The sequence below is a fragment of the Halyomorpha halys genome, unplaced genomic scaffold (genome assembly GCF_000696795.3).
Source record: "Halyomorpha halys isolate HHAL.00 unplaced genomic scaffold, Hhal_1.1 Scaffold409.1, whole genome shotgun sequence".
NCBI classification, from domain to species: domain Eukaryota; kingdom Metazoa; phylum Arthropoda; class Insecta; order Hemiptera; family Pentatomidae; genus Halyomorpha; species Halyomorpha halys.
The window spans coordinates 599,858-618,140 of record NW_027115142.1 but is presented as its reverse complement, the minus strand read 5'-3'; the positions used below and the strand labels follow the sequence as shown (position 1 = coordinate 618,140).

The 18,283-nt window shown below is 31.5% G+C and overlaps 1 protein-coding gene across 1 annotated transcript in view; it reads left to right on the top strand.

Moving 5' to 3' along the window:
- cu (curled) overlaps nt 1–18,283 on the top strand; it is a 112,660-nt gene that overhangs the window by 44,939 nt on the left and 49,438 nt on the right. The window contains exon 2 of the mRNA XM_014423191.2: nt 9,761–9,959. Coding sequence (XP_014278677.1) covers nt 9,761–9,959 — 199 coding nt within the window. The remainder of the gene's footprint in view (nt 1–9,760; nt 9,960–18,283) is intronic.

The window sequence follows — 18,283 nt, the reverse complement described above, 5'->3', positions numbered from 1 at the left end:
AAAACAATTTGATAGAAGTAGATCTATCTAAAAATGTATATATTTTTTATTTCTAATTTCTTATTCTTATTCACCGTCCCTAAATCATTAGCTACATGATATGTAATAACAATTATCTTTATTTTATATTAAAAAGGTGATAAGAAAACCACGAACGCATAGTTTAATAAATGCGAATCAGAAACTTGTTGCTGGCTGCGATGTGGTAGGGGGAATGTTGACCCCGAAAGAAACGGCAGTGTCAGCAGAGGAATTGTGCCAGCCTTGTCCTTTACCTCACCCATTGTCAGTTCCGATTCAGTTCGGCCGTTCTTATCTTGGTTTTTTATTGTTAAAGATTTTTTTGAGAAAGCGATGTATCGTTTTGCAAATTAGAGTAATCAAAGATAAAGGGCTGCCTGATGTGTATTTAGATATTTACCGGAGGTCGAAAGACGTTTATCCTGTTTAGAAACTTCTTAATGAAGGCTCTGTTATCAGGAGAGAAGAGTTTAGTGACGTCAACTTTAGGCGTGTCCTATTTTTTTTTTTATTTAATGTTATTTTTTTTAAATTGTCTTCCATTATGTTCACTAATACCTATTCTTGTCAAAGAAAGATACATGAGAATTCAATGCTGAATTCCCTGCATGCACTAGGAAAATATATTTTAATGGTTAGTTGAGGAAAACTTATTAAACCGATTATAAACAAATAAACAATAGCAAAGATATAAAAAAAAAGTATGAGGAGATTATTACAGTATTCATATTTATTATTTTATTTTTAAGGCCTGGTGGGCCTTACGTGGTTGATATAACTTATATTATATATATTTTTTTAACAGTTGATTATGAGGAGGTATAGTCATACAAATGACACCTCTAACTATATAAAATGTTCTTATTAGAAGAAAAAAAAAAGAAAATAAATAGATAAGAATAATGCTTCTTAATAAAAAAGAAAAGTAAAATTGATAACAAAAAATAATGATATTGGTACACTTAAATAAAACAAACAATTGTCTTCTAATAGTAAAAATAAACAAGTTAATTTGAAAAAGGGAAGAGAGAGAAAAAAATAATGAATAATAATAATATGTAAATAGAGGTAGTGTGACTATGAATTAATTTTATATTTATTAACAATTTATAAAAGAATGTCCTGCAGCAGTCTGGGCTTCAGTCTTCAGGTTGAGGTTGGGTTTCCCAGGTTGTAGTTCACTGTTCCTTTAACTGTCGACAACTGGGAGTGGTACTTCATGAACCGTTTTTTGATATAATCCTCTATTGACTTCACTTGTAATTCGCGATGCAATTGACTATTTCTTATCAACCAAGGAGCATTAACTGCGATTCTTAGGACTTTATTTTGAAAAGATTGTAGTTTTTTTTTTTTTTCGTGAAGGATGCCGCTCCCCAGACTTCACAGCCGTACATCAGCAGTGGCCTGAGGATTGTTTTAAATATAACAACAGTTGTTTCTGGTTTTAGTTTGAAATTTCTGTTTAGGAAGTATTCATACATACCTATTATATTATATTATATTATGAGATGTAGATAGTTGACCGTAGATTAATGCTTGAAGAAGTTTGTCGGGGGGTATATTGTTATATATAAATATTGTTTTGTTTATTTATGTTGTTCTTTGCTGACCGCACCCCCCGACAAACTTCTTCAAGTATATTATATTATGTACCTTTATTACAGTAGATCTGAAATTAAAGTTAAACATTTTATTCACATTATTATAGTGGGTAGGTGATGTTATCTCCAGCACGATTGAATCTCTAGCAGCAAATTCGTTTATTAATTATTTATATATTTTAAGCCTTTGATTGGTTTCGGAGAGGTAACGTCCTCCTGTTGTAACCCTCAGTCTTTATAAAGTTGGAACTCGGCCCTGCAATAGGTTAGGGGAAAAACCTGGTGGTTGACCGTGGCTGCATAGCTCATCACCTTGTAGAATCAACCATTGATCAAGTTCTTACCAGGCACTGAACCCAAGACCCTCTATAGATTCTAGTAGTAATTTTTTTTTTATTTTCGTGAGTGAAATCTTAAAATCCGTGGGGTTTTAAGTAATCTCAAGAGCAAAAAATTGAAGTTCGCTATTGTTGTCTTTGCAATTCTTTTTTTCGTACACCACCATCTCATAGAGCAATACAGCGAGAAGAGCAGACCGGATTTCAAAGAGGGGAGATTAAAAGAGGGGATTCCTATGAACATCACCAGCCAAACTAAGCGTATACCAAAGTGCACATGCCGAAGAGTAAAGCTATGTTCTTTATCTCTCTTGACTGAAGTCAGGACTTTTAGAGAATATCTCACCTACTCTTACTTCGCCGACTAGAGGAACTCTTACTTCAGGTTCCCTTCTTCTTTTTGCCAACTGATCGAAAGCTATCTCATCGTTCGTCGTACTAGCGAGGATTACTCGACCTTTATCCCTACTAACTGCGGAGACCTCAAGGCTCGGCACTGGAACTATCATGTTCATTGTTTTAACAGCACCAGTGTTTTATACGTTGAATCTGGAAACAGTTGTAACAATCTACTCAGATGATATTGGAATATATATATTTCGCCAGCTTCCAAACCTAGTTGGCCCTCTCTCTAGTCCAGGAAGCATCAGCCACTTTCATATATGCCCTCAGGAAGAACTGCATAAGGATGAACCCGTCGAAGATTAACTCCTTATTTAATGACCTTCCAGAAGGGGGAAAAAGAACAAATAACAAGCGAATAAGCGCCACTAAGCTTCTCCACACGCAGCAGACGCAAACTACTTACCTTAAAATATCCCATTGGCTATCAAAGAACATCATCGTATCATATGTATTGTAATTGTTAGTAAATAATAGAAATTGAAGAGTAAGAGTGGTATAAGCTAACTTAGGTGGGGGCTGTTGAAGGAATTTGCGAAGTAAGGAATGGAATGCCCGGGGTTTTCTTAAAATAATAACTTTGTAATTTTAATTATTTTCCTACGGTGCGTTGCCCTTCAGTCGAATAAGCCTTGATAATTGGCGGCTCGTAAGGGATTAAAGGAACTATCTACCCTAAAAAATGTTCTTGAAACACCTAATTTTGTATTTATTTCTTCCCACCTTCCTCCGCCTTTTGCACAATACGGGTGTTTGCAGCAGTTCGATGTTACAAATGTATGCATTAAATCAAACTGCTGCTGATAATTTATAATTTTCGTTTTGATCTCTTTCTTCTACTGCGCGTATTCTGATCGGTGACCTTTCAAGAGCAGGTCTTCTTTGGCGAAGATTGGAGTGGGCTGGTCCAACAACAGTTTTCCACCCGAATACAAACTCTTTGCAATATGGGTAGTTTTGTTCGATTAATAGTTGTGTGATATCATCCTCTATGAGGCTATAGAGTCCGATTTGCTTCGTAATCTAGCCGGCAATGCATCGAAGGGTGTCCACAGTCCTTAAGGATGTACTCAGCAGTATCCGAAACATCATAGCTAAGGTATAGAGGGTCGAAATTCATCCCATGACCATGAAGCTTGGCTGGAAATCTCACATGCATGCAGCGTAAACAATTACGAGAGCCAGTATTGGTAAGAGCCATGTCCATTTCAAAATTGTCTATTGATTGTAAAAGATCAATGTCGGAAATTTTCTGACTTAAACTACATATCCTGCTCTATCGAGACATTAAATACAAAAAGATAGAAATTATTTTCTTTTTTTAATATTTATGTATTGCTATTTACAACTGTACATTATAATACATTCAGTAAATCTGATCTAAGTTAAATTGGAGTGTTACAGGCGTGTAGAGAAACTACCCATTGGTAGCACTCTAATGACATTTTATATTAGCTGGTTTCGTGGCCATCTTCTTTTCAGGCGCCTCGGAGGATTGTCAGGAATGGAAGAGGATGCAAGATTAGAAATAGTGGTTAGAGAGTTTATAATGGAAGGAGTGATATCTGGTTCAGCCTAGATCGGTTACATAGGGAACATTAAGGTCTTTATGTATGATTTTATTTGTGACAAAGTAAGGAGCATTGAGGATTTTACGAAGGATTTTAGACTGTAAGGATTGAATACGAGAGGAATTCGAAGGTTTAGTGGAGCCCCAAAGCTCAACTCCATATGTCCAGATTGGCCTTATTACAGACATGTAGATCAGTCTTTTGTAATGTGTTGGAAGTTTAGACCGTTTGTCTAGTAAGTGCTGTAATAGTCGAAATCATCGTGCACTTTCCTGTCTTTTCAGTCTGGTGTGAGGATTCCAGGTTAATCGCTTGTCCAAATGTAGTCCAAGGTAGCAGATCTGTTCAACAGGGGTAAGAGTAACATCGTTAAATGAAACTGTAGGGCAGTCAGTAGGTTTACGACGAAGGGTAAAGGTGATTTGATGGGATTTGTTGGAATTTATCTTAATCCTCCAATTACGACACCAATCTTCGAGGGCTGTGATATGGGATTGGAGATTTTGGGATACAATTAATGGGTTATTATTAACAGCGAGCACACATGTGTCATTGGCATTCGTGGTGAGGATAGTGTTAAGATTGGTTGGAATGCCAGCTGTATAGACGGTATAGAGGATGGGACCAAGGATACTATCTTGAGGAAGAAATTATTAATTTAAAACTGTAAATAATTAGTTTCTTTTTAAAAAAAAGAGTTAAAAAAATCCGATTATTCCTCCACCATTAATACTTGTCACGGTAATTTGGTAATGACAAGCTATATCAATTTTCAAATTAGTTAGAGTATACTATTTTTTTATTTCAGAGATTATGTAATGGAACTTAAGGTATTTTATGTATTTAAAAGTCAAATTTTTAAAACCATAGAATGAAAAGTAGATAGGATAGTAGAGAAAACTAGGGGAACAGTGTGGTTTTTAAAAAGCTCACTATAATTGTAAAAAGTGAAGCAAGGTAGCCCCGGGGTTAGGCGCGTGGCTACTAACTGCAAGGACCCAACTTCGAATCTGGCTGGGGAGAAAATTGTTTTCTGTAACACTGTAGCCGTGAGTCAACTCCTGTGGGTTCAGGAGCGCGCCTGGGGTCCACCAGCCTCCTAAATTGGGTGCTCATAATTGGGTAACAAAATGGTGATCGAGGGTGATTCTGAGCAAATCACCTCCTTGCACAACCGTTGGCCTCCTAGGTTCAGTACTTTGTAAGGAAGTATTGATATTCCTTATATAGTACTGAACCTCTGACCCTTCATGGGTTGTAGCGGTACAGATTTTAATTTTATTTAAATTTAATTGCAAAATGTTTGCTTCCTCATTATAAAAGATGAGAAGCTTTGTATTCATATAGGAAATAACAAATAGTAGGCGCACCCGTTTCGCCTTTGAGACATCATAGAACAAACATGTCAGTCCGATTTTCTGCAGTTAAATTTGTTTTCGGTCATGATTGATCGAATTGTCAAACAGCTGAATCTTTTAGGGACTAGCAAGTTGATATTTAGTAGGTTCCATATCGATTTTATTAGATTATGTTTACTGCATCCGCTTGCCTTGCACCTGCGTAAACATATTTTACTTCAAACACTTATATTTCGAAAACAGATCTTCCGATTTGTCCCTAGATTTAAGGAAAGTTGGGGATTAGTGTGAAAATGGCCGAGTATTGATTTAATGAAATTTTATCCTATAATTCGCTTCCTAAAACGCTTCTTTTTCTTAACACATGTTTTATACACATTAAATATTTATAGTTCTGCATATAGAAAAAACAGTTTAATGTCTGCTAAAAATAAAAAAAAAAATAAAAAAATGTGTGCTACTGCTAAACTTTCTTAAAATGGACAATGTCCTTTACCCGTGACTTATATATCTGGTCTCGGTTTAAGTATCTATTACTTTTTGTTCATTTGAGTTGAGTTCAAAGTATTCAACTATGAGTTATATATTTTATCTTATGAGTTTCTATTTTTCTCCAAATGTTCTTTGTTATACTATTAATTATACTCTTTCGTCATATTTCAACGATCCTCCTTGTCTCTTACTGACCCATTACTTACGCTTCGTTCATCCGTGTTGCACTTTAATATTCTCTGTGAAACCATAAAGACCTCGAGTTTATTCGTAGTATAAGAAATTTAATTTATCAGCTTTTGATATAGCTTCTTGGATCTTTTCTACATCAATCTACCAATCACACTAGGCCTGATTTATTTTGTGCAAGAAATATTGAATTCTTGAGCTAATTAATGTTGAATAGTTTAGATTTCTGTTTCTTTATCTGAAATAAATGATTTGATGGAAAGTTTTGCCACTTATTGTTAGAGTATCCTCATACCGAGTTGATTGGAAATGTGTCTCCTGCCATTTAGGGTACGATAAATCTGATTTTTTTTAAAAATTTATATATTGATATTTACAACTGTATAATAAATACGTCAAGTAAATTTCAGGAAATCATAATTGTATGGTACAATTATTAACTATTCAGAAAATAATAAATTTATTTTTGATAGAATTTTAGTAAACAACGATATTGGCTCATTAGAGAATTCTATATTAAAACAAATATGAATATAATTAAGATTTCAGCTCATGATTCTTTTCTGAAACTCTGTAATAATGATTTCTCAGCCTAAAAGAATATTACGCCAATTTCCTTCACTTGGATTTGGAGTATTCTACTTTTTTTTTTATTATTGTCATTACCATCAGAGTTTAATTAACATTCAAGTAACACTAAAGAATGTTTATTACGAGATTTGATAAATTTGGGTGTCTATATTAACAGTTATTCACTAAACTTACATAATAAGACAACTTGAATAATACTTATAACAATTAACAACATAGGTATAAAACAAAGAAAAAGAAAATTACAAGATAAAAGAAGATATGAAAGAGTGTTAAGCTAAATATTAGCTTGAAATATTAGTAATTAAAATACTTTTTTATAATATTAAAAAAGACCAGTAATTAATCTAACGGCCAAGGTTTGATATCCCAAAAGTTTCTAAGATTGTTGACACAAAATTATTACCAAACGATTAGCTTGAAAAGAAGGTGATGGCATACGCTACTCACCTTTTAAGGAAAATCGAAGCAAAAAATAGAGTAGTTGACCACGCCTTCGGAGCTCAGTTCACGTTGAGATTAATTGGAATGCCCGCAATTGTAATCTAAACTGAATCAGAAGGCAAACGATGATTGGCTCCTACACCTCTGCCAATCCACAGGAGGTCATCATAAAGTCTGCCTTTTTGGTTTCACTTTTCCTGGTAGCTTATCCCCTCCATTATTCTTCTTCCTTCACGCTTAAAAAAACCGATTCAGGAGCTTCATAGATATCAGATTCAGATATCCAAAATCAAATATCCAAGTTCTAAAAATATAAAACCATGTTCTAGTTTTAAAGTTTAAAATCAGATGATTTGGTGTTTTCTATAGAGTTCGTATCTACCATTCCAAAGTTACGAAACCTTTCACTACACATTTCATTTGTTGGGTTTGGTTTATTAATTAAATTCAATTTTTTTTAGAAAACTTAAATGAATTAGGATATCTTTCTTCTTTTAAAAATTAGTAATCAATACTAATCAACTTTAGACGTGTTTAGAATAAAATTTTAAAATAAATAATGAAGGAAAATTTGATTTAAAGGTTTTTCCTTTAACTGAGAACAAGTTATGCTATGCCTATTATAAGTTATTATAAAATTATAAATTTATAATTTTATGAACTAAGAGAAAATTCCCGTTTGTTTCTTTCATAATTTCCTAGCTTTAACACCTAAAGTGTTGTTTTATTTTTTCAAAATATTCCGGTTCGATATTTAAGTTTTGTATTAAAATATTAAAGATAGAAATTGTTTGAAGTGATTGTACTAATGAAATTGTGTAAACGAAGGTTGATTCGGTATTTTATTTTAATTTTAAAACAGTCTAATTAAAATCGAAGAAATATATGAAATTCATTAAAAAAATAATTATTCATTCCAAATTAAAAAATGTCTTATGCTGTCCGTATTTAGAAAAATACTTTCACCTGTTGGTGTTGGAAATCCGGAAATACGATTACCCTTGAAGCACTTATTCAAAGACTATTGCAGAATTTATCCTTGCTAATGATATAGGAAAATAAATGTATCAAACGATATGATATTAAAAGTAGGCGATAATAGAAATATAAGCGTTTTCATACAAAAATGTTAAAATTAAATCGTTATATGATAACAACATTAAAGATTTTAATAGAATTATTTTATTTTATTTTTTCACCTCAGTTAATATTGTAGTAAACATATTTAAAAATCATATTCTGATTGTTTGATTATAATAATTTTTTTAAATTGTTGAGGTGAAAAACTTCTAAAATGACTATAACCTATTCAATATTTTTCATTGTACAAGGTTTCTGGACAATTGTCTCGTTCTCATGTCCATTTACAATCCACATTTTTGCCATATTTTCAATTTCCCTATTGAAATCATATCATCTAAATAATATTAAATAAATAACATAGCTTAAAATTGTTTTACACTACATTATTTAATTTCTTATATATGATTAGTAAACCGGGTTGTATTCATTTTGGATGTTTTTTTACCTCAGCAAATTGAAAACATTAAAAAGTCATAGTTTCAAAACAATTTTATTTTATTTTCTGTAGCAATACTAATTTAATTATAAGTTCTGATTAGAAATTGATTTTTTTTTTTAAAAACCCAAGCACTGAACTGTTAATGTGAGTTATTCCAGAGAAGTTTGATGAAATTCAGTTCTAACTCTTAAAATTGAGAAGAATTTTGTAATTAAATATTTTGAATTCTTGATTTTCTACAACTTTAGTTCCTAGAAAAACAATTAATAGACAATTTACTGATAACTAATGCGACACTCATTAGTGGAATGATTAAATCAAGACATTTTTATTTTCTGAAAAGATTTATTCGTACTTTAAACCAATGATAATGTAATATGTTAATATTAATATAGTCCGTTTAGTTCAATATTTGGTAATTTGATATAATTTTCTTATTTTTAGAATATTTGGTCCCAATCCATAGCTATATATATATATTTATTAAAACACCTGAAACGTCGTAATATTCACCCATAAACAGCAAAGAGATTTCAAAATATGTATTTTTAACTTTGTTTTAGAGCAACCTAAAATTTGAAAAATGGACTTGGCTCTTTTATACAATAAGGATTGATATAGTTTAGATTTGGAATTATGATGAGCATTAGTTTGATAGTACTTTGGCGAAAAGTAAGTGACTTCAATGACAGAAACTAACCTTCTGCCACTGAAACCCATAGCTACTCTAAATAAATGTGTTGGAATTAGTAGAAACTTTTACTTAAGTAATAGAACTATAGAGCTATCTATAAACTTTTTTTTCCAACGGGAGTCTTGGGCCGACGTAAGAAAAGAAAAAAAAACTTCTAATCTGATTTATTTACTAAAAAAACTTTAATGGTTTCAATATGGTAATCAGTAAACTTTAGTTGTCATTTGCATCATTTCACTCACTGAATTGCTGCACCATTTCACTGACTAATAGGAAACTACAATCCCCCCTTTATTTAGAGTAGCTTTCTTTGGGGAAACCTCTAGTCTAGAAGACTAGTGAGGATTCTGAAAAATTATTAGTATCAGTAAATTAAATTTCTGCAAAGTACTGAGGTGTTAGCGGTAACGGTGTTGCTCTATATGCGTGTGTGTGAGGGAGTGGTGGGGGCCGGGCCTTGACTGAGGCTATATCTAGTGGCCGCGGGTGCCGGCTCCCTTGTTATTGCAGCTACAATGAAGGAACTCTTTGCAGGTGGTCTCCGCGAAGGAGTCAGCATGCCAAGCCTCCTCAGTATCCGAGACTCCTACCAGGTCGCCGAGAGTCTTGCCCGGGCGGATCTCATGACTTCTCCAGCGGCCCGCCGGAGGCTCCAGGCTCGTCGTATAGAACTCGGCTTGGGCGAGCATCCTGGATTCGTACCCCCGAAGCACCTCCTCCTCTATCTTGTCAGGTAAGTCCTTCTAAACTACTTATCATAGATATATCAACAACTACTATGCTGAATCAAAGCATAAAACATTAAATAATTTTCAGATTTAAATGTAACAACTGTCTTGATCTCTAGAATAACTTAAAGAATAAAAACGAAGATAAACTCTATTGTCACAAACTAAGCTCATTATATCAGACGCTGTACATGAACATGGTTTTTCTTCCTTGAAAAGTTATATTATAAATGTTGCTTCACAAAACCCCTTATATTATTTAGACCACTAGGAATATTTCCTCATTTAAATTAAATAATTAAAATCACATAATGTACTTTTGGAAGTTCTATAAAGTTTAAAAAGAAATAACTAACCTAAGACAACCTAACTTATTGTTGGAGAATAGGAAGGGATCTGTAAAAATTAGTATTTACTTTACTTTTATTTAAATTTACAATAAAAAAATAGTTAGAACTCAGTCATGTTTTACTATTATTGTTATCGGAATCGCCAACACATACGTTGGTGGATGTTAAACATTAACGATTGATTAGTAAAACAACCATTACCAAACGCAATTTTTCCCACATGACTGGGCTGATATGTTGGTATATCTAATAAAGAACAATAAAATATGACCGAGTCCTGATTAATTTCTATTAGTTATAATACAGACTACTAAATTCCATAAAATTTTAAATATATGTATACTTTTTTTCTCATCATGTAATGCAGTAATTATACAGTGCAAAAAATAATCTATTCATCAATTAAATAATAGGAAACAAAATGAGCAAATTAATCTCATAACAACAAAAAAAAAATATATTATACCTATATTTTTTTTAGAATTAAAATATTATTATTTATTACAATTATTTCTGGTGGGACATTATTGATAATAGCTGCCATGGATATTGATAAGACTTGTCATTGATACACTACAGCTAATCATCCAATTCCATGCCGGTCCATACGCCAGGAACAGGTTTCGAAAGTAGACTAAACTGAAGCGATTCCCAGGAGTTTTCCCTGAGTTACGTCTTAAAGTATTGAGCTATGGGATAGGTTGAACACTTGTTTCATTGGTAAATTTAGACCTTTTTTTATTAAAATAAAAACTTAACAGAACAATATTAGATGGAAGATATTATAATCGATATTTGCAAGAACGAAGAATATAGAGCCGCTCGTATTTTACTCGTGCATTATTAGGTTCATTGACCTGAATTCCGAAACTGGCTGATTGACCATCAAGAAAGAAATGGAAAATTGTTCTTTCTTCTCGAGTTTTTAAAAGCATTTTCTGTAGTTTCCATGAATATGGAATTTGGAGTCTATTATCATTGACAGATTTGCCTAGTCGCAGTACTTTGTAAGGAAATAAAAAAAATTATATAAATGACAAATGAAGTCGGAGGACAAGTAACAACGTTTTAAAAATATTTTCTTGTCATTTAATCTCACTGGAATGCTTTTGGAAACCATTAATCTAACCTTACTGTCCTCACAGATAATAAGATGAAATGAAACAAGTAGAATTTATCATAAGATGGGCGGTCATCCCGGGTATGAAGATAAAACAAAATTTATTCCAATATAGTGACACAGTTTCTCAATCAAGTGGTCTGAGCCTCTCTTTGTTATTTTAGCTTAAGTAGGGTAGAAGGTTTTGAAACTGGGGAACGAAATGGTCGAGAGATAAAATTGATGATGTTTAACAAGTATTAGATTAATCATTTATATTGATAACTTTGAAGTTTCGTTGTGCCTAACGAAATAAAATTCTTATTATCAACTGTTTCTACTTATGGAACATAATGCAATAGCTACAAACCATACACATCCTAAAATTGATAAATAAACAAGGAGGTAATTGTGATGTGTGGTCTTTAATTATTAATCTCAGAGATTTCCAATTTTTTTTTCTATTCCGGATCATAGGAATAACTATCTGATTGCATCAAGCGGATTTAATATATATCAGATAAAAAAAATATATAGCTTTTTTGAACTGTTTACCAGGCACCTCTTTACGCTAATAAACGAAAAAGCGATGATGGAGTTCTCTTAGTCCATATTATACAGATGTCGAACCACGTTGTTCGGGCTGTAAAATCTCGGGAATTCTTGATTTATTATCAAATTGGAAATTATGCAACCAGAATATTCAACTTTTGTCAACAACGCTACTTTTACCGGCCATCCTCTACATTTAAAACTGCTGCGAGATCTATTATTGATGTTTACATGATTTACTAGTAGTTCTCAACTATTGCTATCCATGGTCGAAGATGAAGTACGATTTTAGTTTTGTACTTTATAGAAAAGACAATTTTTCTCTATAAAAGACTGTTGAAATTCTGCTTTCCTGAAACGAATTTAATTTTATTTAATAAATTAAAATTGTAGATAGGTATCTTGAATTTATTAAATTTGCAATGCTGCGCCTAAATAGTGTTTTTAAGAATGTTATATATTTATAGAGATAATGTAGTTTACTTTTTATTGACTTTATGATATCTAGCTCCTTTTTTCAAAATAATTGGGACCTCAAACGTTTATTGAAGCACTGAAAGAATTATTAGTCAATTTTAATTTATATATAGTTTATATAGCTACCTAATTTAAATTTTAACATTTATTTGAACTATTTTTATTCATAATCGTTTGTCTGTAGTAAGGTATCGACAATTGATGCGTTTCAAATCATCAATAAAATAGAATTAGTTGTGCTATCAATATGGATAACTGGGCTCTTATTAATTTAAGTTTTTTTAAAGTTAAGTTGCAAATCAATTTCAAAAAGGAACCGTTTTACTGCAAACCGAATTAAAAATTAAGATATTTGTGCTTTTTTTTTTTTTTTTTTTTTTTTTTAACGAACCCATTAAACAATCAATTCAAATGAAAAATAAAGCTATTGAATTAGTATAAAAAATAATCAGAGGAAAATAAATAGTCGAAAAGTTAATGTGATCGGTAATTTGCAACGGATATAAATCCAATTAGTACTTGCCTAGGAAAAATCATATCTGGTATAGTCTATATGCTATAGACAAACAAATATTCGTTTTCATAAAATAGATCCAGATGGTGTTCCTCAAAGTGCTAATTAGGAGAAAATAATAGATTGAATCGGTTTGTAATTCATAAAGGTTCCGAAAATTATTCAATGTTTAATATATATGAACAAAAAAAAACGTAATTACAAAGACAATAAAAGAGATTTAGACAATAGAACTCAGTCGACGAGTAATTTTTTTTTTGGGGACGAAGCCTCATTATAAGGAGAGCTCAATATATGTTAGTAAATGTTTTCGAATTCTACTTTATTACCAATTAGTAAATTATGACAAGCCACCTAACCTGCATGTGGAGGGTCAGGAAGGAAATACCAGCTTGAATTATTTTTTGTTTTACGTCGTTAAAATATCAAATTAATAAATTATTTTCATTATGAATACGATCTCAGAATAGACAGGGTATCCAATAAACTACCCAGAATGCTTATTACAGCAAAACAAAAACCAATCAAAAAGACATTGAAGAAGAAAATAATATTAAAGACAGTTTAAAATTATATTAATGCGACCTTTTTTTAGTGTCAATGTAAGAGCTATTATCGGTCAATTTTTAAAAAACAACAATTTTTAATAGTACTTGAGGCTTCGGATATTATATAGTGGCTTTTGTTGCTAGTATCTTTCTACAATAAAAATTTTGTACAAAAATAATAATAACTTTTTACGGAAATGGTGAAAATTAGGGAACACGAAAATCGATATCGAAATGGCCCATGTTGTATCCAGAGCTGTTTTTCAAACTCTATTTTACAAATTTCTAATTAGCCTCTTCTGCGCATATTTGCTAATTCACAATCTTTTCATAAATCAAAATGTAAATAAACTACTTTAATATCATTCATTTATTACAACGTTTAACCTTGTACCATGACTTTTTCATTTTAGATATATTAAATCAAACTTTACAAATATATCATGATGATAGTTTTGCACAACTCTTAGCAAAAAGTAGAGCTTTGAAACATTGCTGTAGGACCAATGTGGACCTATTCGACAACACCTAATTTTGTATTTTCGTATAAAATATAATTGCGTTTGTAGGAATTATTTATTGTACGTAAGCACTAATAAAAGCTTCTATTTAACTCTTGAACACGTCCTTACTAAAATATAAAGTCATGTAATGAAATATCCGAATGGCCATATTTAGTGGCTTTTGATTTTTTTCTGGAAAATAATAATTATACGTCTTTCAAGTAGGACTGAGATTCAATTGACTCAAAAATTATTAATTATTTATGTGTTCATCGAAAAGTAATCCACAAAGGATGAAAAGGGTATAACAAAATTAGATTACATTTGAACGATTTGTAAATTTTACAAATAATATTAAGGGGAAAAAATAACCCCAATAGATTAATGCGTACATAACAATTAATTTGTAATTTGTATACTCGTACAACTTTCTTAATCATTACGTTATTAAAAATTAAGTCTGGAAATACTTTGATTATATAAAACTCTGAATTTTTTTTTTTTTTTTTTACGTATAACATTGACAAATTAAGTAATGTAAACCTTTATCTTCCTATCTTAATAATAATCTTAATCTCAACAATAATTTACATTTTGGGTAATATTATCTTTGGGATAGCTCAGCTGTTAGTTTAGACTCATAAAGAGTGCAAACACTTTACAGGGAAGTTGAGACAGCAGGCGAAATACAATCCATTTGTTTTATTATTACCTCTGTGATTCACTATCAATATTATTCACATAAAAAAGGAAAAGAAAAAGTTTTCACACCACTTTTTATTAGTTTAATAAAACTCCACAAAAAAGCCACCATGATTGGCAGAATCATCAATTTTGGCTTTAACTATATATATCCGCCGAAGTATACTCCGACAATGTTATTTATTTATATTTTATTTTAAGAGATACAAATCAAACCTTTATTGAGGGCCATCCATAGCTCAGGTGGTGAGGCGCTGGTTCGAATCCGGCCTAAGACGTTGACTTTTTTCATTGAGTGGCGGTCTCTCAAAATGAAAGACCTTTTTTGTTTGAGCTCTATATCGATATAATATCTTCAAGAAGATCTGAATGATAACATCTTTAAAAAAGTATTAATACTGTTTATTTCGTGTTTGTGGTATTTACTTTTTTAGGTTACAGAAGACGTAATAGTTATTTTCAAGAATGTTTGAAAACAAATATTTTCTCAACAGTTTACAGAAATACATAACAAAGACATTTTTCTGCTATCAAAAAGTATACAGAGCTTTTGTTACATATTTAATATTTTCAGAGTTTTGAAGGTATACATCATGCTTGTATTTTTAGACTCAGTTTCATTAATTTCAGGATGCGTAAAAGGTTTGATGTGAAAAGCTACCTGCCAAATGGTTTCTGTAGTACATCATATATCTTTATATGCATTATTTATTCTGCTCTTATAATATTTATTTCACAACACTTTAATAAGTTCAATCAACATTTCTCACAAGATAAAATTTATCTTTGAACCATTTTCACAGCATCCATTTCGCAACCGATGAAGGTCTACTGAAGTGCAATGATATCTTAGTTAATAAAGAACAATTAATGAATGAAAATTAATTTGCATTTTTCCAATTTCGTATTGTAAATATTATATCCTGCAGTTAGTTTTTCTAAATGTGTTTTAATTGAAAATGTCATTCTATTTAAATATTGATTTTGAGAACAAAAGAAACAAACAATAAAAAAAAATTCAATATGTAAAAGATAAACTCTTAAAATGTCAATTTTAAACGACACCCTGAGTATGTTTGAGATATTGAAGTGTGTTCAATAATAAATTATTTGAGTGTTTTCATTTTATGCCTAGGAAGACATTAGAGATATCTTAAGTAATTTTTATTGAGTGGTTGACAAAAATAAACTATACGAACCATCGTTCTGTTCCTTAGACACCCCCTATCAGTTCAGAACGATGAGCGTCACTGGAAGAGACAAACAAAACACAAAACAAAGAATGTTGATTGACGTTGAAGCCTATATACACATATCTACGATGATCGGGTGTACATGTATGAGTAACTTAAAATATCTCAGACACAAGGATCTGTTTACGTTTTCATAAGGCAAGGTGACCAGAATCATAAAAGCCACTTATAACATTCAAATATCGAATTTTTTTTCGATGTGGGAAAAAAACAATTGATACTATTTTAGGAATAGATGGGATTAGATAGACAATAGCCTTCAGGTGGAAAGAAATCTTATCTTCTTATTGCGACTCAATAATGCTGTTGTTTACTGACCTCAATCACCATAATTATCAGTTATCCTTTTAATTTATTGTTGTTGGAGTTTTCAATCGTTTCCTTTTTCCGTGGAGATCATTTTAAAGAGTGGAACATTGAGCTCCAAATATTTAATTCTGTAAGAATAGCAAAGTGGCTTGGCAAAGTTCTTGTTCTAGAGATACAATGCAGATGTTTCACGAGGTTATCTCTTCATTCTGTGTATTTGTTACAAAATTAAAAACAACACAGTTTTAATGATATTTTAGTAATAATTATTAATTTAAGGTATCTAACTGGAAAACAAATTATAAATATATTTTTTTTTTTTACGTTTTTGTAAACGGTTTTCTATTTCAATAAATCAGATAATGAATGGAGTATGGAAAAATTGGATTCCATTGATCTAAGAGCGTTCCCTGATAAAGATTTCAAGGAAATCTGCAGTTTTTCTGAGAGGTTTTGTTCAGTTCTAAATACGAATTTTAAAACTATCCCAAAGTCACGTGAAGAGCAGAATAGAAAAAGCTGTGAGGAATATCCACTTTAGTCTTGATATCCTTCAATATAAAATGCCGTGGATTTTATGAATCAATCTTTAACAAATCTGGAGCGACTATGCTTTTCATATCGCATTGCTTTATAATTGTCCATGTTGTGCAGAGAAGAAACTATAGTATTCAAATAGTTTATTGTCGTAGTATTTTGGTTATGAGCAGGAAACGATACATTTTAAAAAAAATAATTAACACTTTTTGTGCCTGGAAGTGTTCTTGAGCATATGTTGTAAGGGAAGAAACGCCAGTTTTATCTTTTAGGAATAGTTGTTATCGTATTGGATTTCAAGTCCTTACTGAATCCGCTAATGGCAGGAAGGGAGTGTTATCCTACAAATCACTAAACTGCTATAGACTGAGTGTGAAGGTCGAAGTTTGTTATATGGGTCAATCACAGTAAAGATTTACCAAGGACTTTTTGATTTTTTTTTAATTAAATAGGTGAAATACCTTACTACTATACGTAAAATAAATTCCTAAAATTTTGCCAGATAAGTATTTAACTTAAGCATCGAGTTGACCTTCAATAATACTTTTTTTTTTTTAAATAAGAGGATTATATGTTATATCACTATGAAATGCATCTATCAACGACATATGAAACAATTAAATAAGATAAATGGCTACATAAACATTGTATATTCTAAAAAAAAAGAAAAAGAAACTCCAGTATATGTACCTTCTCCTTCACACTGCCCCAATTATGGGGACTTGAATACATAATAATAAATAAAAAAAAAATGTACTATTATTTGATGATACCATATACTACCTAGATCACTCATTTCTAACAAAAAGTAGTATAATAAGCAAATTAAAAAACCACAATTATAATTTTTTTTTATAATTATCATTATAAAAATTCAGACATGTATACTGTCTGTAAACAACGACCCAACTAATGGATCACAAAGACTACAGACACACATAACATCTATTGAAGAATGGTGTCAAAACTGGAGAATCAAAATAAATCCTGACAAATCCCATCAGATCACCTTTACTCTCTCTCCGTCGTAAACCTCTCTCTACCCTCCTGTCCTATAGTATCCTTTCTAAATACTCCACTAACGCCTGTTGAACAGATTCGATACTTAGGACTCCATCTTGACAAGAGACTTACTTGGAATCCACACACAAGACTGAAACGAAAAAAAACTGCTCGTAGATTCCGATTGCTACAACACTTACTTGACAAACGCTCTAAACTTCCCATTCACTACAAACAATTAGTATACACTACGATAATAAGACCAATTTGGACATATGGAATTGAGCTCTGGGGCTCCACAAAACCATCAAATTCCTCCCGCATTCAATCATTACAATCCAAAATCCTACGTAAAATCCTTGATGCTCCTTATTACTCATTCACAAAGACCTCAACATCCCATTCGTTGCAGAATTGACTCATAACAGATATGCGTCTTTTCATTACAAACTCCTTAGCCATCCTAACCCATTAATTCTTAAT